At 41.6% G+C, this 20,824-nt stretch overlaps 1 protein-coding gene across 7 annotated transcripts; it reads left to right on the top strand.

Moving 5' to 3' along the window:
- The first annotated feature begins 1,120 nt into the window (after positions 1-1,120).
- On the top strand, positions 1,121-20,081 carry LOC118686316 (uncharacterized). 7 transcript variants are annotated; one of them, XM_036382469.2, is made up of 18 exons: positions 1,121-1,219; positions 2,713-2,829; positions 4,074-4,178; positions 4,540-4,659; positions 5,395-5,544; positions 6,338-6,475; positions 7,084-7,203; positions 7,604-7,711; positions 11,077-11,193; positions 12,901-13,020; positions 13,756-13,905; positions 14,699-14,836; positions 15,445-15,564; positions 15,965-16,072; positions 16,449-16,562; positions 16,879-16,992; positions 17,738-17,929; positions 18,795-20,081. In XM_036382469.2, the coding sequence occupies exons 1-16, from the start codon at positions 1,167-1,169 to the stop codon at positions 16,982-16,984; spliced, it is 1,884 nt and encodes a 627-aa protein (XP_036238362.1). In that variant the 5' UTR covers positions 1,121-1,166; the 3' UTR covers positions 16,985-16,992; positions 17,738-17,929; positions 18,795-20,081. The 7 variants fall into 7 exon arrangements, with proteins under 7 accessions (XP_036238362.1, XP_036238363.1, XP_036238365.1 ...); XM_036382470.2 differs by having other exon boundaries at positions 17,755-17,929; XM_036382472.2 differs by having other exon boundaries at positions 14,702-14,836.
- The last annotated feature ends 743 nt before the right edge of the window (positions 20,082-20,824 follow it).

The following is a 20,824-nucleotide window of genomic DNA, read 5'->3' on the forward strand; positions in this document are numbered from 1 at the left end:
CACCAGCAATAAAGAATCTATCACATTCCTATATCACATTCCTGTGGTAGTGGACCTATTAGAGTGCATTCAGAGGAGAACCATGAAGATGTTCAGAGGGCTGGAGCACCTCTGCTGTGGACACAGCCTGAGAGAGCAGGAGGTGTTCAGCCTGGAGACGAGAAGGCTGCAGGGAGACCTTGGAGCACCTTCCACTACCTAAAGGGTCTCCAGGAGGGCTGGAGAGGGACTTCTGACAAGGCCATGGCATGATAGGACAAGGGGGAATGGCTTTAAAGTGAAAGGGAGTAGGTTCAGATTAGATACAGGGGAAGAAATTCTTTACTGTGAGGGTGGTGAGGCACTGGCAGAGGTGACCAGAGAAGCTGTGGATGCCCCATCCCTGGAAGGGATCCTGTTCGTGGCCAGGCTGGATGGAGCTCTGAGCATCCTGCTCTAGGGGAAGGTGTCCCTGCCCATAGCAGGCGAGTTGTAAGGAGATGGTCTTCAGTGTCCCTTCCAACCCAAACCATTCTGTGATTTTGTGAAACTAGCTAGCCTGCAGCTAAGTACCATTCCAGTCAGAATGGTAAGACTAAAGTTCAGAGTGCCTTTCTTAAGAAATGTTTGATGACTTCGAGCTATTTAAGGAATTGAGATATAAATATTTGAGCAAGTTATCTTTAGGGTCCTTTTCAAGCCAAACTGTTCTATGATTCCATTAATGGTATGAAATGTGGAATACATTCCTATAGCGTGTACACTGTGGTGGCCACCAAGCCCTCACGACATCTAGGAGAAACATTACTTGTCCCAAAATGAACCCTTGGCTATTGCGTGAGGTAACGCCGTGATGTGGGAGCTGGGTTTTCCCTGCATTTGCGAGCGGAGTGGGCCGAGGATGCAGCCAGAGGGAGAGGGTGTGAGGGCACTGGTGTCCCTGGTGTGAGGGAAGCTGCGCCGGTGCCCTCACAGGGGCGCCGGACGCTTTTCTCTCCTCCGGACCGAGCAGCGCTCCCTCGCCACCATTGCCGTCCTGGGCTATCCTGGCCGCGCCTGCGCTCCCTGCGGGAGGACGGGCCGCGCCTGCGCTGCCGCCGCAGCCGGGCCGGGCCGGGGCCGTGTTGGGCTGGGCTGGGCCGGGCCGGGCCGGGCCGGGTCGGGCCGGGCCGCTGCCCGCCCCAGCCATGTCCGGCGGGCCGCGTCGCCCGGGTGCAGGGGAGCCGGGCGGGCTGCGCAGGTGAGAGCGGCCGCGGGGGCACGGGAGAGCGGGGCGGGCAGCGCTGGGCGGGCGGGGGTGCGGCGTTGCCCGTCCGGAGCGGCTCCGGAGGCAGTGCCGGTGTGCAGCCCCTGCTCCTCCGGCAAACGGCCCCGTCTCCTGCGGCCTCCTCTGTCAGTGGCGAGTGAGGGACTCGCCAGCACCCCCGGGCAGGGCGTGTGGGCTCGGCGAGACGCCCCAGCCCGGCTGGTAGCACTGGGGCTTGGTGTCAGGCTGGAGTGGGCGGGCAGTGCAAAGCAAATACGGGAATGTTTCTAAAAGACAGAATTTTCGGTCATCATTTCCCTTTACAAACAGTGTCGTACTTACGGCGTGTGTTGTAGTGTACCTAAGCTGGTTTAAAAATTGTTTTCTTTCAAGTCGTTAAACCGAGTGATTGTTTAAGGTGGTTAGGGATGGGTTGTAATCGTTTATTGCCTTGCTGAAAACTGAGCGGGTTGGAAAGTGGAGCCTTTGCCTGGTCTGTGATTCTGGGGAAGGTGTTTGTGCTGTTTGTGCTGTGTGGTGCTGGTAACTTCGAGCCCTCTTGGGAGCAGGAAATACCCAAAGCCAGGCAGGGTGGAGGAGGAAGGAAAAGAAAACATGGGCGGTTAACAAAGGAGTAAAACATCAGAAATCCTTTTTTCTTCCTTGTTGAGTTAAGGGCAGAGATCTGGCCAGTACAGAGCAGCGTGTTTGCTGTTGGTCACACATACAAAAATGTGTAACAGAGGCTGCTGTGCCAGAGCGTTCTCTCAGGCAGGTGTGGGGTGGATCTGCAGCTGCCCTCCTCAGCCCAGAAGCCACCTCAGGTGTTGGGAGATGCTACGGTTGTGTTTTGTTTAGTAAGCTGTCATTTAAGGTGTCAAAGCCTCCAGAACCAAGGAGGAGAATGTAGACAGCTCAAGCCTTAAGCAATCCCTGGCTGAGCTGCCAGTGTGTTGTGAGCACTAGAGGCAGCTCCCTGTCCCACGTTTCCTTGTGAGGGCTCCAGAATTTCCTGTGTAAAAGTGTTTCCACATAAACATTTGACCTACTTCTCCCTAGCCATTATGTTGAAATGTAGTTTCTGGACTTGCCTTTTCTGTGAGTTTACTACTGGATGGAACAGTAATTAAATATCAAATAATAAGCTGCTGACAGAGGACGGACATGTCCACAAATCCATAAACGCTGGTGGCAGTCCTCAATTAGGTTTTTCTTCCCCACCAATTTGTTTGCAAAAAGAGTCTATTTTTTTGTTATCAAAATATTAAGTGTTTAATTGATAATTTTGATGTCTTAATTGTACTTATTTTCTGTTATTTATTTTCTCAGCAATTGCGCCAACACCTTTGTTAAGTATGTGTTGCCTGAGTAAGCTGATATGAATCATGTGTCTGTATGCCAAATCAAATTGTCCATCTTTGATTTTTAGAGGCCATGCTCAGTGGCTACCAGTGACTTGATTTCAAATGAAAATTCTTCTTTTCTAGTTCTGTGCAACATCCACACTGCTGGCATCAGGAGCAGGAACATAGAAACTGCAATGATTCCAATTCTCTGGTGTTGGAGGAATATCAATGTGGCCATTCAGACCACTGGCTGGAGAGGTAAGGAACAAGTGTACATTTTTTCTAAATCTCTCCTTTGCTGGGCTGTTCTTTAGGACTCCAAGAAAAGCTTGGATGTGTTTAGGTTGAGTGTTCTCTTGTAATGGAGTAGCACAGAGTGAGGACATGATACCTGCATCATGCCTAAAGCAGACCATCCAGTGTGTCTCATGGAAATACCTGCCACAGCATTAGCAAGTGTTCAAAGTGAAAGGGGGAAGGGCTGTGTGCTGAAGCAGTAGTTTGAGCCCTTTATTGCTGAAGTCTTCAATATTAGTATAAAACTCCCAATGAAGCCATTTGCTGTTATTCTTACACTTTGCTCCTGCATCTTTCTGTGTAAGTGTGAGCAGACCATCTTTGTCTCTTCACAGTCCACTTGGTATATTGAGCTGTACTACAGATTTTAGTGAGCACCTTTTTCTTCCTGTAGTCCATTCCTGAGGACAATTTGAGATGAGCTAGAACTCTATACTTAGGTAATTCTATGAATATTTTCTTGGCTTTTGGATATTCTAGACTAAAGACCCAAGGTGGAGGAGGTGGTTGAGACTGGTTGAGAGTTAGTGTCTGATAGCAAGGGTGAAAAGTGGTGAGTGCTGAGATATGTGCAGCAAACTGAACAGAATGTAAGAGGATGTGTTTTACTAAGGGTACGTGAAAATAGTTTTGTATGTAATTCATCCATTTCTGAGTATTCCACTGTAGGAAGGTGATTTTAATTTTTGATGGTATGTTTAATATTGCTTTGTTAAGGAATGAATTAGTGTTTTGAAGAGCTTAGGAAAGGCCTTGTATTCAGGAGTGTTTTCTGTGTCTTTGATGTGGTCATAAAAAATACTGAGAGTATGGCATGAGTGTGAGACTTAAGTAGATGTGCCAGCAGTGTTTTGTGTTTTTATTTTGCTGTGTAGGTTTGTTCCTTTTCAGTGTGGAGTCTTTGTCCTGTGTTACAATGAGATTGTCAGCTTGCATGGTAATTTCATCTGTTGATGTGAAACCATTTAGGGAAAGTAAGACTGTCAGCTAAATCTGCTTCTGTATTATTTACATGACTTGTTAAATGTTGAGGCCTTAAAATTGACAGAAGAGGACAGGCTGAAGGTGACTTAGAACTGAAATAGAGAAGGAACATGCCCATGGTTTTACAGTTGTGGAGCTGGTTTTGTCCATTAGTGATGTTTCTGTTGATTAATTGTGTAACATGCAACCAATAGTCGTGTTGAATTCCCATTATTTTTTAGCTCTGCAACATCAGAACATTCTAGGCCACTTTCCAGTTGCGTGAATTGGGAAGGTAGAACTGAAGAAGGCAAAGCAATGAGGACTTCAAATAAAAAAATGACCCAGTAGGTATTGAGCTATTGCTTATTGCTGCTTATTATTGTATTGGTTTTAGCAACAACCATCTGATGGTCCCTGACTCGTTCATATGCAGTAATGAAGATTTGAAACCCCAGACAGGCTGTTTCATATCAAGCCTGAAGGATGCTTTAGGGAGGGAGTAGCACTGAGAGGTTTTAACTCAAAAGTTACTTGTGTGATTTGATTAGTACAGCTTTCACTTCTGTGAACTAGGGAGGTAAGAGTTGTGCTCGCTGTCTGTCATCAAGAATAGAGGGCAGTTCTGGAATATGTGTTTATTAAACTTCCTATAATGCTATTAAGGTTCTTTTCAACTTTATTTTTATTTTCAAATTCTGTTACAAGCAACTCTGCCAGTCCAGCAGAAAGGGAAACTGATGAGGTGGTCCTGAGGAGAAGACAAAAACAGATCAATTTTGGCAAGAATACTCTGGCATATGACAGATACATTAAAGAAGTTCCAAAGTAAGTTGCTCTGTGTTGCAGATTTCCAGGTGAACCCTTAGTTGTTTCTGGTGGGTGTTTGTGTGTGTAGAATAGCACACAGCCTTAGCTCTCTTGAAATTCTTCTGTGGTTTTTACAGCTGAGTGTGACATTATATGATGTGTGATATCTCTGGGTAATTTAAGTCAGCTGTCCCAGCACTTTTCCCTCTCAACCCTCTCACCTTATTGTGTGTTTGGTGGGGAGAGGAGAAGACCTTGAAGCTGTGCAAGCACTGTTCAGTCATGCCCAAAAATCAGTGTGTTTATCAGCACTGTTTTAGTGATTAGTACAAAACACAGCACTACAGAGACTGCTGGGGAGGAAGGTAACTCCATCCTTGAGAGACTGAGTACAATACTAAATAAAAGATGCTACACTTAGGAAAAGTAAAGCAGGAGGAGCTGGAGGTTAGGATAATATTGAAGCAGTGTGAGTTATGCTTCTGTTTCATCTTTGTTCATGGGCAGTGGGGCTCTGCTTCTGGCAGCTGTCAGAGTGCTGGACTGGATGAGCCTCCAGTCTGACTCAGCACGTTATGGTGTGTTGTTGCTTTTGTGATTTAGTTTTGGTAACACATTTCAGTGAAGTGATTAAAAATATGAATGTTTCTTTATTAGACCACTGATGCTTGTGTGACCTGAAGGACTGAGGATTCTTCTTAAGAAAAACTCTCCTTATGCTCTGAAATAACAAATGTCACTGTGTGTTTCCAGGAGCCAGCGACTTCCAGGGGTTCACCCTACAACTCCCAACAAGTTCAAGAAGTACAGCCGCAGGTCCTGGGACCGGCAGATCAAGCTGTGGAAGATAGCACTGCATGCCTGGGATCCTCCTGCTGAAGAAACCTGGGATCTGCAGCCTGTGTATGTTCTGTGGGGCAATCAAGTCAGGGCTTGAGGAATTTAGGGTGGGCTCTGTACTTCCTTTAGAGCATTCCTGACTGGGAGAGAAAAGGCCAGACTCAGCAATGGGAGTAGCCTTGAATGCTTTGTTTTCCATTCTGTTAGTCTTCAAGGTATTGCAGTTATTTAGTCTAAGTTACTCTGCAGTCAGGTGTTATGGGGAGAAAGGCATTTGGTCTGCCTGCAGCAGCACATTCCCTTCCCCTTTGTATTTACACTGCTGGGCACAAGGTAATGCTACTTCTCTGGAAAGCGACAGACACGAGCAGAAACTTGGCAATTATTGTTCCTTGACTTGAATAACTTTCCATCTTTGCTTTTCCTGATGTCAGTGGAACCACATGTCTCCTACACTGACAATATGTGAGAGGATTGGAGATGTTTAAGTAGTTGAGAGAGAGATTTCTGTGCTCTCTGCAGGATGGTGGCAACTGTGTTCAAGAAGGAAATATTTTTATCTTTTCCATATCAAGGCTGGTTCTGCTACTTAGTGCCACGTCATTCCTTACAAGATTTGGACTAGTAAATTGGGAGGAGAAGAGTGAATGGAATTCTCTTGCTGTGTTACTGCACTGTGTAAATAGTTTTACCTGTGTTGGAATTGACCTGTGGTAGAAGTTGCAGTTTTTCTGTCATTTGGGTGTCATATGGGATTAACTGTTACTTCTTACTGCAGCTAAATTGTTTTCTGTTTGGAGCAGTAAGCCAGATTAATAGTTTTTAAAAGATTTTTCTCTTTTCCTGCTGTGTTTAGCAGTACAGAACCTTCAGGTAGTTCCCAGGAATGGTTCTGCAAAGATGAGGATGTTCCTGGCTCCTTTGTGTTTGACGAAAAGCAGATGAGAAATGAGTGTGAAGATGAATGCAGGCAGACTGCCCACACACCTGAGAGGTATCAGAGCAAACTTCTGTGCTTAACTTAGGGAAATAATTCTGTACAGGTCAGTGCTGTCAGGCTTTTGGAGGAAATGTTTGGTGTGCAAGGGCAGTTAATACTCAGCTCTGGGGTTTCACACCTTTGCTGTTGAAAGTAACCCATCAGAGGTACAGAGCAATAAATATGGAAAGTTTACCAGCATTGCTGAATTACATGATTTAACAGAAGGAAATGCAGTGTTTTTTCAGCTTCTCAGTTTATACAGCAGAGTACTGAGGTTTCTTTAACCATTGCTGGTATGTTCTGAAAGTAGAGGAGCTTTTCCAGGAGCAGGAGTCCCCATCGTTCTTAGAGTTGTGCCTGTCTGGAGCACAGCAGGGAGGCTGACCGTGACAGGCACTTCCCTGTTTAGTGAAATATCTTGTCCTGGGGTGATGTGTGTGAAGCCCAAAATGGTTTTGTTTCCAAACTGTGAGAGATTTCCTCAGTGTTCCTCTGTGTGACTGAGGAATCATAGCCCAAAAGAAAACTTCCTCAGCAGCATATGCTCTTGTTTAGCAGGACAGTGATAAACATTTGAACATAGATAAGAAGTGTTATGTGTGTAAAATCTGTTTTTGTAGCTCCTGTTCTCCCAATTCTTCTCCAGTATGGAAACGCAGAAGAAGAAACAATTCTGACTCCTCTGTGGTTTCAGAGAGCAAAAACCATTATCTGCACATGTACCACACTGCACTGGAAAGGTATGAAGTGATTCTCCATGTGGGAGTTCATTGATACCATGAACTGACTTTTGGAACATGACTGGTATTTTTCTCTCCCTTAGTCAATAGCTTTAATTTTATCTAAATATGTACAATTTAATGAGGAAGGGAGATCGTGTCAGAATAATTGTGCTGTATGATAGCAAATATTTACACTACTCCATTGCAAAGTGTCAGAAGACACAGCACAGCTTGTGTTTTGTGTGTAGATTTCGGCAACACTAAGGATTTTGGCAGTTTAGTAGACATTTCACACTAACCTTAGTCAAAATGTTCCTGCAGGTATGGTTTCTTCTCTCTGCTTAGCCCCCTTCTGAAAAATTAAGAGGAACTGTGTTACCACAGTGTATGGACTCAGGCATTTTCATTTTCTTTCCAGCCTTACTGCCTCAGGACATCAGGATGCTTTTTCCAAGTGCTCAGAGTGGGAAGCCTTTGGTGAAAAAGATGAGGTCATGACAGTGCAACAAAGTATAGAAATAACAAGGTAAATACCCCAGTGATTTTGTTGTTTTTGTTGCTGATGCTGTAGCGGTGTCCTTTCCTTTTCTTTTTCTTCTTTTCCTTCATTGGTCTCTACTTTTTTTTTTCCTCCCTTTCTACCTTTCTTCCAGCACATGGTATGTTTGGTTGTTATTTCTGTTCTTTGAGTTTACTTGGCTTTTTCCAGTCTGTCTCTCCATCTGTTGCTTTCTGCTGCTTCTACCCTCCCAGGTGATGCTGGAAAATGATGAGCCCCTTTCAAACTCTGTCTTGTGGAAAGTTTGCCTCTCACTTCCTCAGCCTATGAGCTGGAAGCTTCCTCCATCTGTCTCCCTAGAGGTTAAGTTGTTTTGTTGTTGCAACAAACCAACAAACAAAAAAACTAAGGAAAAAAACGCCAGGAAAAATCCCTAAGTAACACAAGCGACTCAAATATTTACTTAAAGAATTTTATTTTTTTTTATTTTTGTGTGTAAATCACTAAGAGTGATTTCGTTTTGCATTTCCACCTGTGTGTATCCTTTTCCACATCACTGATTTGGGGGTGGGCAATGTCAGTAATCTGAAGTATATTATATAAATGTGATGTAATTAAACTAAAGACAGTCTGTGGGGTGGACTGTGTCAGTGCAAATACCCCATATGTTTGTATCATGGATAGCCCAAATTTCCCAGTCTGCTGCAGCTCAACAGGTCTTTCTCAAAACATGGCTTATGGCTATATTACTTATTTCCACAGTTTGTAGTTCCAGAGCATACTGGGGAAATACCTTACCTGTTGTTTTTTTACATTAACATAATTTGTCAACCCAAAAAAACCTTTTTTTCCCAAGCAGAAGATATTTTTAATCCATTATATGAGTACAGTTTTTCTACTGTGAGGTTTAGCACAGCCTGAAACCAAAATACCAAGTTATCATGTAATCTCTAAAGTATGAGGGGCTTTTTGTGTCTTTGTAAACTGGATTAAATTGCCCAGAGAAGTTGTGGCTGCCCCATTCTTGGAAGTGCTAAAGGGATTGAACAGAACTTTGAGCAACCTGGTCTAGTGGAAGGTGTCCCTGTGGCAGAGGGTGGGAACTGGATGATCTTTAAGGTCACCTCCAAGTCAAACCTTTCTCTGATATTGTAAAACTTGCTAGACTGCAGCTAAGCACCATTCCATTCAGGACAAACCTCAGTAAGACTGAGGTTCTCAGTGCCATTTTTAAATTTTAAATTTTTAAATTTTAAATGTTTGTGGACTTTGAGCTGTTTAAGGAGTTGAGATAGAAATACTCAAGCTCTTACATGGATTACAAGACATTTTCTTCCAAAGACATCCTGCAGGATTTCTCATTTGTGGTTTTTGGGGTTGGTGGGGTTTTTTGCTAGATAGCTTGCCTGTTTAAAATGAGCAGTATTATTTGGATAGCCCTTAGGGAAAAGGCTTAATGAATCCATGCAGTTAATGTTAAAACCCTTTGAAGAGCTCAATAAAAATACAGTCAGTTCTTTGTAAGACGTCTGGCTTTAATTTTAAAGTTACGTTTACCAGGTAAAACTTTATATGAGTGGAAATCAGTCTGGCTTATCTGTATGCAGTGTCTTACCTGAGAACATGGGAATAAATACAAATAGGGCTTAAATTCTCCTAAAGGTGTTCATGCTAAGTCCTCCTTGGATGGCCTTTCCTACTACAGCCTGAATGCAGAGGCTTGCATAAATGGAAGAAGGTGTATATGAAATCTCTATAAGAACCTCAGGGGGAAAAAAGCCTCCAAATACTTCTCACAGCTACCAGATGGGAAGGGGTGACACTGGATGTCATGAAATCAGCAGGGGCAATGACTCAAAATTTGTTTTTCCAAGGAAGCACTGGCATTGTAGCAATGGTGTGTCCTATATAAAATATTTATTTAATCGTGTGAGTAACATGGCTCACTATTTAAAATTTTTAAAAAGTTTATTAAGGGATAAGAGTGTTAAAATCCAGCTCTGGGGTGCTTGGCTGTTTGACAAAAGCCACAGTTAACTTTAACCATGTTCTCTATATTCTGTTTCATTTCAGGTGGTACATGAGTATTGATAAGGATTTGTATATATTCAAACAATGTTTTGAGTTTAGATGTTCTTTTGCTTGGTTTTAAACTTTGACTTGTCTTCATGCCATCTTGTAGCTTAAACTAATGTGTTTTATTTCTTCTTGTGGTCCCATCCTGTTGTATTTTCACTCCCTGATAATGAGATTTAATAAATTCTTCTTCTTTTTGGTGCTCTGGTTTCCGTTTCAGTTATCTTGTCTTTTAGATAAGACAGTCCCCGAATGTGGGAAATCACCTAATCATTTTACACCATTTTCTGAGCTAGTTAAATGAAAATTCACTACAACATTTCACAGTCTCTGTTATGCTATGGTCTAAAATATTATAGATTACACTACTATTTATAAAAGCTATACAGTACATATATAAACAGACAGATTATACTCTATCAAAAGCAGTAATTACAAATTTTACTGTATGAGGATTTTTCTGATCAATAGTATCATGCAAAACAAAAGTTACTACATAACTGTGAAAGCCAATAACTCCATTTATTATTTATAACCCACACATACAGAAACATGGTGGATTTAGAGTGCAGAGGCTGCCGTGCCAGAGCGTTCTCTCAGGCAGGTGTGGGGTGGATCTGCAGCTGCCGTCCTCAGCCCAGAAGCCACCTCAGGTGTTGCGAGATGCTACGGTTGTGTTTTGTTTAGTAAGCTGTCATTTAAGGTGTCAAAGCCTCCAGAACCAAGGAGGAGAATGTAGACAGCTCAAGCCTTAAGCAATCCCTGGCTGAGCTGCCAGTGTGTTGTGAGCACTAGAGGCAGCTCCCTGTCCCACGTTTCCTTGTGAGGGCTCCAGAATTTCCTGTGTAAAAGTGTTTCCACATAAACATTTGACCTACTTCTCCCTAGCCATTATGTTGAAATGTAGTTTCTGGACTTGCCTTTTCTGTGAGTTTACTACTGGATGGGACAGTAATTAAATGTCAAATTATTAGCTGCTGACAGAGGACGGACATGTCCACAAGTCCATAAACGCTGGTGGCAGTCCTCAATTAGTTTTTTCTTCCCCACCAATTTGTTTGCAAAAAGAGTCTATTTTTTTGTTATCAAAATATTAAGTGTTTAATTGATAATTTTGATGTCTTAATTGTACTTATTTTCTGTTATTTATTTTCTCAGCAATTGCGCCAACACCTTTGTTAAGTATGTGTTGCCTGAGTAAGCTGATATGAATCATGTGTCTGTATGCCAAATCAAATTGTCCATCTTTGATTTTTAGAGGCCATGCTCAGTGGCTACCAGTGACTTGATTTCAGATGAAAATTCTTCTTTTCTAGTTCTGTGCAACATCCACACTGCTGGCATCAGGAGCAGGAACACAGAAACTGCAATGATTCCGATTCTCTGGTGTTGGAGGAATATCAATGTGGCCATTCAGACCACTGGCTGGAGAGGTAAGGAACAAGTGTACATTGTTTCTAAATCTCTCCTTTGCTGGGCTGTTCTTTAGGACTCCAAGGAAAGCTTGGATGTGTTTAGGTTGAGTGTTCTCTTGTAATGGAGTAGCACAGAGTGAGGAGATGATACCTGCATCATGCCTAAAGCAGACCATCCAGTGTGTCTCATGGAAATACCTGCCACAGCATTAGCAAGTGTTCAAAGTGAAAGGGAGAAGGGCTGTGTGCTGAAGCAGTAGTTGAAGCCTTTTATTGCTGAAGTCTTCAATATTAGTATAAAACTCCCAATGAAGCCATTTGCTGTTATTCTTACACTTTGCTCCTGCATCTTTCTGTGTAAATGTGAGCAGACCATCTTTGTCTCTTCACAGTCCACTTGGTATGTTGAGCTGTACTACAGATTTTAGTGAGCACCTTTTTTTTCCTGTAGTCCATTCCTGAGGACAATTTGAGATGAGCTAGAACTCTATACTTAGGTAATTCTATGAATATTTTCTTGGCTTTTGGATATTCTAGACTAAAGACCCAAGGTGGAGGAGGTGGTTGAGACTGGTTGAGAGTTAGTGTCTGATAGCAAGGGTGAAAAGTGGTGAGTGCTGAGATATGTGCAGCAAACTGAACAGAATGTAAGAGGATGTGTTTTACTAAGGGTACATGAAAATAGTTTTGTATGTAATTCATCCATTTCTGAGTATTCCACTGTATGAAGGTGATTTTAATTTTTGATGGTATGTTTAATATTGCTTTGTTAAGGAATGAATAGTGTTTTGAAGAGCTTAGGAAAGGCCTTGTATTCAGGAGTGTTTTCTGTGTCTTTGATGTGGTCATAAAAAATACTGAGAGTAGGGCATGAGTGTGAGACTTAAGTGGATGTGCCAGCAGTGTTTTGTGTTTTTCTTTTGCTGAGTAGGTTTGTTCCTTTTCAGTGTGGAGTCTTTGTCCTGTGTTACAATGAGATTGTCAGCTTGCATGGTAATTTCATCTGTTGATGTGAAACCATTTAGGGAAAGTAAGACTGTCAGCTAAATCTGCTTCTGTATTATTTACATGACTTGTTAAATGTTGAGGCCTTAAAATTGACAGAAGAGGACAGGCTGAAGGTGACTTAGAACTGAAATAGAGAAGGAACATGCCCATGGTTTTACAGTTGTGGAGCTGGTTTTGTCCATTAGTGATGTTTCTGTTGATTAATTGTGTAACATGCAACCAATAGTCGTGTTGAATTCCCATTATTTTTTAGCTCTGCAACATCAGAACATTCTAGGCCACTTTCCAGTTGCGTGAATTGGGAAGGTAGAACTGAAGAAGCATAGACAATGAGGACTTCAAATAAAAAAATGACCCAGTAGGTATTGAGCTATTGCTGCTTATTATTGTATTGGTTTTAGCAACAACCATCTGATGGTCCCTGACTCGTTCATATGCAGTAATGAAGATTTGAAACCCCAGACAGGCTGTTTCATATCAAGCCTGAAGGATGCTTTAGGGAGGGAGTAGCACTGAGAGGTTTTAACTCAAAAGTTACTTGTGTGATTTGATTAGTACAGCTTTCACTTCTGTGATCTAGGGAGGTAAGAGTTGTGCTCACTGTCTGTCATTAAGAATAGAGGGCAGTTCTGGAATATGTGTTTATGTAAATTCCTATAATTCCATTAAGGTTGCTTTCAACTTTATTTTTTTTTTTTTTTCAAATTCTGTTACAAGCAACTCTGCCAGTCCAGCAGAAAGGGAAACTGATGAGGTGGTCCTGAGGAGAAGACAAAAACAGATCAATTTTGGCAAGAATACTCTGGCATATGACAGATACATTAAAGAAGTTCCAAAGTAAGTTGCTCTGTGTTGCAGATTTCAGGTGAACCCTTAGTTGTTTCTGGTGGGTGTTTGTGTGTGTAGAATAGCACACAGCCTTAGCTCTCTTGAAATTCTTCCTGTGGTTTTTACAGCTGAGTGTGACATTATATGATGTGTGATATCTCTGGGTAATTTGAGTCAGCTGTCCCAGCACTTTTCCCTCTCAACCCTCTCACCTTATTGTGTGTTTGGTGGGGAGAGGAGAAGACCTTGAAGCTGTGCAAGCACTGTTCAGTCATGCCCAAAAATCAGTGTGTTTATCAGCACTGTTTTAGTGATTAGTACAAAACACAGCACTACAGGGACTGCTGGGGAGGAAGGTAACTCCATCCTTGAGAGACTGAGTACAATACTAAGTAAAAGAAGCTACACTTAGGAAAAGTAAAGCAGGAGGAGCTGGAGGTTAGGATAATATTGAAGCAGAGTGAGTTATGCTTCTGTTTCATCTTTGTTCATGGGCAGTGGGGCTCTGCTTCTGGCAGCTGTCAGAGTGCTGGACTGGATGAGCCTCCAGTCTGACTCAGCACGTTATGGTGTGTTGTTGCTTTTGTGATTTAGTTTTGGTAACACATTTCAGTGAAGTGATTAAAAATATGAATGTTTCTTTATTAGACCACTGATGCTTGTGTGACCTGATGGACTGAGGATTCTTCTTAAGAAAAACTCTCCTTATGCTCTGAAATAACAAATGTCACTGTGTGTTTCCAGGAGCCAGCGACTTCCAGGGGTTCACCCTACAACTCCCAACAAGTTCAAGAAGTACAGCCGCAGGTCCTGGGACCGGCAGATCAAGCTGTGGAAGATAGCACTGCATGCCTGGGATCCTCCTGCTGAAGAAACCTGGGATCTGCAGCCTGTGTATGTTCTGTGGGGCAATCAAGTCAGGGCTTGAGGAATTTAGGGTGGGCTCTGTAGTTCCTTTAGAGCATTCCTGACTGGGAGAGAAAAGGCCAGACTCAGCAATGGGAGTAGCCTTGAATGCTTTGTTTTCCATTCTGTTAGTCTTCAAGGTATTGCAGTTATTTAGTCTAAGTTACTCTGCAGTCAGGTGTTATGGGGAGAAAGGCATTTGGTCTGCCTGCAGCAGCACATTCCCTTCCCCTTTGTATTTACACTGCTGGGCACAAGGTAATGCTACTTCTCTGGAAAGCGACAGACACGAGCAGAAACTTGGCAATTATTGTTCCTTGACTTGAATAACTTTCATCTTTCCTTTCTCTGATGTCAGTGGAGCCACATGTCTCCTACACTGACAATATGTGAGAGGATTTGAGATGTTTAAGTAGTTGAGAGAGAGATTTCTGTGCTCTCTGCAGGATGGTGGCAACTGTGTTCAAGAAGGAAATATTTTTATCTTTTCCATATCAAGGCTGGTTCTGCTACTTAGTGCCACGTCATTCCTTACAAGATTTGGACTAGTAAATTGGGAGGAGAAGAGTGAATGGAATTCTCTTGGCTGTGTTACTGCAGTGTGTAAATAGTTTTACCTGTGTTGGAATTGACCTGTGGTAGAAGTTGCAGTTTTTCTGTCATTTGGGTGTCATATGGGATTAACTGTTACTTCTTACTGCAGCTAAATTGTTTTCTGTTTGGAGCAGTAAGCCAGATTAATAGTTTTTAAAAGTTTTTTCTCTTTTCCTGCTGTGTTTAGCAGTACAGAACCTTCAGGTAGTTCCCAGGAATGGTTCTGCAAAGATGAGGATGTTCCTGGCTCCTTTGTGTTTGACGAAAAGCAGATGAGAAATGAGTGTGAAGATGAATGCAGGCAGACTGCCCACACACCTGAGAGGTATCAGAGCAAACTTCTGTGCTTAACTTAGGGAAATAATTCTGTACAGGTCAGTGCTGTCAGGCTTTTGGAGGAAATGTTTGGTGTGCAAGGGCAGTTAATACTCAGCTCTGGGGTTTCACACCTTTGCTGTTGAATGTAATCCATCAGAGGTACAGAGCAATAAATATGGAAAGTTTACCAGCATTGCTGAATTACATGATTTAACAGAAGGAAATGCAGTGTTTTTTCAGCTTCTCAGTTTATACAGCAGAGTACTGAGGTTTCTTTAACCATTGCTGGTATGTTCTGAAAGTAGAGGAGCTTTTCCAGGAGCAGGAGTCCCCATCGTTCTTAGAGTTGTGCCTGTCTGGAGCACAGCAGGGAGGCTGACCGTGACAGGCACTTCCCTGTTTAGTGAAATATCTTGTCCTGGGGTGATGTGTGTGAAGCCCAAAATGGTTTTGTTTCCAAACTGTGAGAGATTTCCTCAGTGTTCCTCTGTGTGACTGAGGAATCATAGCCCAAAAGAAAACTTCCTCAGCAGCATATGCTCTTGTTTAGCAGGACAGTGATAAACATTTGAACATAGATAAGAAGTGTTATGTGTGTAAAATCTGTTTTTGTAGTTCCTGTTCTCCCAATTCTTCTCCAGTATGGAAACGCAGAAGAAGAAACAATTCTGACTCCTCTGTGGTTTCAGAGAGCAAAAACCATTATCTGCACATGTACCACACTGCACTGGAAAGGTATGAAGTGATTCTCCATGTGGGAAATCATTGATACCATGAACTGACTTTTGGACCATGACTGGTATTTTTCTCTCCCTTAGTCAATAGCTTTAATTTTATCTAAATATGTACAATTTAATGAGGAAGGGAGATCGTGTCAGAATAATTGTGCTGTATGATAGCAAATATTTACAGTACTCCATTGCAAAGTGTCAGAAGACACAGCACAGCTTGTGTTTTGTGTGTAGATTTCGGCAACACTAAGGATTTTGGCAGTTTAGTAGACATTTCACACTAACCTTAGTGAAAATGTTCCTGCAGGTATGGTTTCTTCTCTCTGCTTAGCCCCCTTCTGAAAAATTAAGAGGAACTGTGTTACCACAGTGTATGGACTCAGGCATTTTCATTTTCTTTCCAGCCTTACTGCCTCAGGACATCAGGATGCTTTTTCCAAGTGCTCAGAGTGGGAAGCCTTTGGTGCAAAAGATGAAGTCATGGCAGTGCAACAAAGTATAGAAATAACAAGGTAAATACCCCAGTGATTTTGTTGTTTTTGTTGCTGATGCTGTAGCGGTGTCCTTTCCTTTTCTTTTTCATCTTTTCCTTCTATCTTTTCTTTTCCCCTTCTTACATTTCCTCCAGCACATGGTATGTTTGGTTGTTATTTCTGTTCTTTGAGTTTACTTGGCTTTTTCCAGTCTGTCTCTCCATCTGTTGCTTTCTGCTGCCTCTGCCATCCCAGGTGATGCTGGAAAATGATGGGCCCCTTTCAAACACTGTCTTGTGGCAAGAATTGCAAGTTTGCCTCTCACTTCCTCAGCCTAAGAGCTGGCAGTTTCCTCTCTGTCTCCCTAGAGATTGTTTTGTAGTGACAACAACGATAGCTGTTCATTTTTATGCAGTGGCTTGATTCCAGCCAGTTGTTCTTCAGTATGGAACAATCCAAAACAGAAGAAATCCAGCTTCTTTCTGCCTGACAGCAAGACTTGCAGAGATGCAGACTTCAGGCTGGAGAGGTATCAAAGGCAGCTCATCAGCTGGGGTTTGAGGGGTATTTTTGCCTATTATTTTAGTAGCTTAGTTGCTTTCTTGCTGTAATTCAATCCAAGCATTTATTATAAACATATGGTTTTTAATTTTTGTTTAGCTATTTTTTAATATTTATCCTAGAGATATGTTTACCAATATTTATATGTTGTATGGTAAAATTCTGTCTTTATGTTTTCATGTTATAGTCTGTGTTAATGTAAAAGGATTGTAGCTGTATTCAGTATTCAAAAGTTACCATAGTAAAGCCACTTAGTCTTTGGTTTTTGGTTTTTTTATTTGTAGGCTTAAACTTTGTAGCAGTTTATTGGATGGACATCAGTCAGAATACCCTGACAGAAAATGGGAAAGTGCAAATGCTGCAGATACAATACTGAGGAAAAAAATCTAAATATGAAGGTGAGTTTGTGCTGACTGCTTACTTGATCTCTTCTGTTTCAGTCACCCATCCACAGGATCATTCTGCCAAATGCAACTGTTCAGTTCAGGCAGATCAGTTTCTCTTTTATTTTATTAGTGTTTTATCCCATCCTCTTGCACTTAATACAGCACCTTAATTAAAAGACCTAATGCTTCAGACTTGCTAAATTGAAAGTGTTACCTGTCAGCCAGAAAATGTGTTTTTATCTCTCAAATGAAAAGTGCCAATTTTAACGTATTTCAGTAGCACCTTTTCTGTCTCTTAATATTTTTGTGAAGAAGTAACAACTTGGCATTTGCAGCAGTAGATTTTAGTGAAAATTTTCTCTTGTACTGTAGATTCCTGTGGTGCATTAATAGGATGGTGGTAATCTGAGTTAAACAGATTTTATTAGCAGTTAGTCTTTTGTGTAATTAGATTGTCTTTGATCTACATTTGGTGCAGGCTCTGAAACATGGACTAGGATATAAATGTCTGTTAATCAGTGATCTTTGAAAATTTAGTCCTTATAAAACTCATTAAGAATATGGCCAAAATTAGTTTTACTCTTAGATTTTGGATTATAGCAGCGTGAGGAAAAGGCAGCTAGAGCTTTTAAAAATTATGCTGATGACATTTTTCTCTTGACTTTATTGATTTTTAATTTAAATTCTTTGAACATTAATAAGATTTAACATGCTTCCACTTTTTTAAAGTGCTAATTCAATATTTGAAAATATCTAGTCTCTCTTTGTATATAGAAATATTGAAGAAAGAATTTCTCCTGTGACAGAAAAAGACTTGAAGAATAGGGATGTATTCTGAGATCAGCAGATCAAGTCTTGGAAAACTGGTGCTGTCATGTAAGACCTGCACTGAAAGGGAAGAGATTTACAGTCAGCATAAGTGCAATCAACATAAGGTGAAATTATTCAGGTAAAAGAAGCATCTCTGGGTCACAGTTAAGAGCCTGTCTGGTTTCCACATAGTTGATATCTAGCTTTTTTTGCAGTGGTCTTTGTTGTAAATTAGGCTGTATTAAGGACTGTATATATGCAGTGGGTTTGTAATCACTTGTTCTAGTTGGAAAAAAGGCTCTGTAGTGTAGAATATATGAAGTGAATGCCTTCTCTGTGGAGCAATACATTGGTTTTCTGGGATGTAAAGATCAGTATTCAGAGCAGCATTGCCTTTAACCTTGGCTTTTAGGTATGATGGGCTCTAACTCTCAAGTGTCAGGAACTTTATCTGTGGAAGTTTAATCTTGCTTGAAAATCAGATAGTGGTTTACATGGTAGAATTCCACACTACCTTCCCTTTTGCTAAAAGAAAATTTCTTTCTTAAACAGTAAATGTGAATATATCTGGTTGATTTCTAGGGAAGAAACCTTAGTCGATAGGACACTTAAGATATGGCAGAAATTTGTTAATTGGAATTGAGATAAAAGTTTGTTTTATGAATTAATAATGACATTTAGACAAAAATTATGCAGGGGGTTGGGAAGAATAGGCTCAGCTGCTTCCTTTTCTCTCTGACAAATGCTTCAGGAATGTAGAGAATCTAGTAGTGTATTTTTTCAGTGATTTATGTTCTCAAAATGTTCATACTAGTTCTAACACTTTATTTAGTATGGGCAGTATGGGTTTCTCCTTTATACTGTGCTAGAAGCTCACATATGCTCTCTTCCATTTACTGCTACTGTAACACTACAGCTTAAAAGAGGAAAAGAGGATAATATTTTGTTGTTAATGCCTGGATATAGCACGTTTATAAAATGCTGTTACCTGCTTTTTTGTTTAGGTTTCTCCAGATCTTTATAAGGATAGATTGTTTTCTGCAAGCTGTGCCTCAAGTGTAAAACTCCAGATTTTGTGAAACCTGTGCTGCAATGACAATGGATGTTCCTTAAAGCTTTTGTGAGGACATTGCTGCTGTGCCTGCATTGGCAGGTGACACATCATATAATGTGCATTAGATTTCAAAAGCTGCTTCAGGTGATGGATCCTGCCATTCCTCTGGAGGTCTTGTTCCTCAGGATGTGCTGATGCTTCACCAGAGTCAAGTCAGACTGAAAAATGAACCCCTCCAACCAAGGAATCTCCTCTGCTCCCCTGGACCAGAACTGGACATCCAGCCTGAAGAACTGCTTCAAAAGAATGTAGATCATTTCAGCCTTCCTCCAGCCATTAAAGACAAGCTGTTCATAACTTTTGGATTGGGTGATCACCCATTTGGCATATTTATTGTTCTCTGAGATGTATTAAGGTGGCATTTGCCTAAACCAGGTGAGAGAAGAGAAAGGAAAGGTAGATGGTTTATCAAAATCAGATCCATTTCTTGAAAGGGTTGAGTGACTGTTAGACAGCAGCACAGCTCAAATACCTGGATTTTGCTTTTATGTGTGTTGCAGCCTGACCCAAAGAGCCAGTCTACAGTTAAAGGGTAGGAGAGGATGCATTCAGTGCCTGTTGTTCACACAACTGTTGGGGATAAATAGCAGTATTTGCAGGTGTGGAGCTGCTCTTGTCCAGGCTAAGGGTTGTGATGGTGTTGGGATAGACTCTCTTTTTTTTGTTCTGCTAGCACTGTGTGCAGAAGTTTGAAGTGAGAGCTGTGGCTACAGTGGTTTGGACTAAATCCACGTGCCAGTTACAAGAATTTTACAGTCCTAGTGTAGCATGTACTGGGATACCAATGGCTGCTAGAGCTGGGGGTTGTTTCTCTACAGGAGTTTGGTTTTGCTTTCCCTTGCTATGGGGCTGGCAGTACCCAGGGGCAAGAGCCCATTGTGCTGCTGATTTTGAAGTAAGCTGCTTCCTCAGAAACTACTCTCACTCCCAAAATGTAATTTCCAGACATGCTCAGGCATTTTTCCCAACACAAGGGTGTATCAGTCACACACCATAGAGCATGTGTGTGTACAAGGGACACATCTGTACAGCACTTTTCTAAGAGGTAATATTTAGAACCTTGTTGTTCCAGTGTGCATGTTTCCTTGTGATTTATGATGATTGTAAATAAGGGGATGTGTTACATTTTTGGCAATTTGCCTTTATGCAGAAGAATTAAAGACTTGAATTAAAAATCCTTGCTAGTCTGCTTTTGCAGTTGTGTTGTCAGTTTGATTATAAAAGGAATATGTGGGTTCAGTAGTCCTTTCTTGTTTGTTTTAGGTAGCGATTTTGGATTTTTAGTCCTTGCTAAAAGTGGAAAAGAGGAGTCTTCAGAGATTCAAGTTAGACTCTTGAAGGCAGTTTACAATTCTGGTTTTGTCCAACCCCTCAGTTTCAAGGCATTGTAACTTGGTGGGAGGGAGCAGCTGAAGTCCCAGCACCCATTCTGCCATGGAAGGGGGTCCTGCTGGAGAAGGTGGAACTGCTAGGTGAGAGTAATGGGCTGTTGAGAAATACTTAAACTCAAGTATTTTATGAGTATTAAGAGCCCTTAAGCTTTTGCCTGTGATGGACAGGGCCTGCAATGGATTTAGGGACACATCCATAGGATTTTGCAATTCAGCGGTCCTTAAAAGATCTTTGTATTTCTTGGTTGAAGATATTAGACTAGACAAAGCATAACCAGTCTGCCTGTGGCAGTTAAATTTTGGGCAGGTTTATTCCCTAACCCAGATTCTGTGTGCCTGAACAAGCTGTGGTAGCACAAGGGAAGGAATGAAACAGCAGATGAAGTTTGAGATCTACTGAAGTGATTCCATGCAGTGCTGCCAGTGGATGTAGAATCATCCTGTGTTCTAATTAGTAACCTCATTAATCTAAATAGAGCAGTCAAAACTGGAATGCAACCTGGCCATGCACTTGTTTACCTACCCAAGG

The sequence above is a fragment of the Molothrus ater genome, chromosome 4 (assembly GCF_012460135.2).
Source record: "Molothrus ater isolate BHLD 08-10-18 breed brown headed cowbird chromosome 4, BPBGC_Mater_1.1, whole genome shotgun sequence".
NCBI classification, from domain to species: domain Eukaryota; kingdom Metazoa; phylum Chordata; class Aves; order Passeriformes; family Icteridae; genus Molothrus; species Molothrus ater.

What these genes read in the sequence shown, in the direction of transcription:
- LOC118686316 (XM_036382469.2), top strand. Translation starts at nt 1,167, where the DNA reads ATGTCCGGCGGGCCGCGTCGCCCGGGTGCAGGGGAGCCGGGCGGGCTG. An exon ending in TACATTAAAGAAGTTCCAAA is followed by an intron (nt 4,660 to 5,394) that starts GTAAGTTGCTCT and finishes GTGTGTTTCCAG; the next exon opens with GAGCCAGCGACTTCCAGGGG. An exon ending in ACTGCCCACACACCTGAGAG is followed by an intron (nt 6,476 to 7,083) that starts GTATCAGAGCAA and finishes CTGTTTTTGTAG; the next exon opens with CTCCTGTTCTCCCAATTCTT.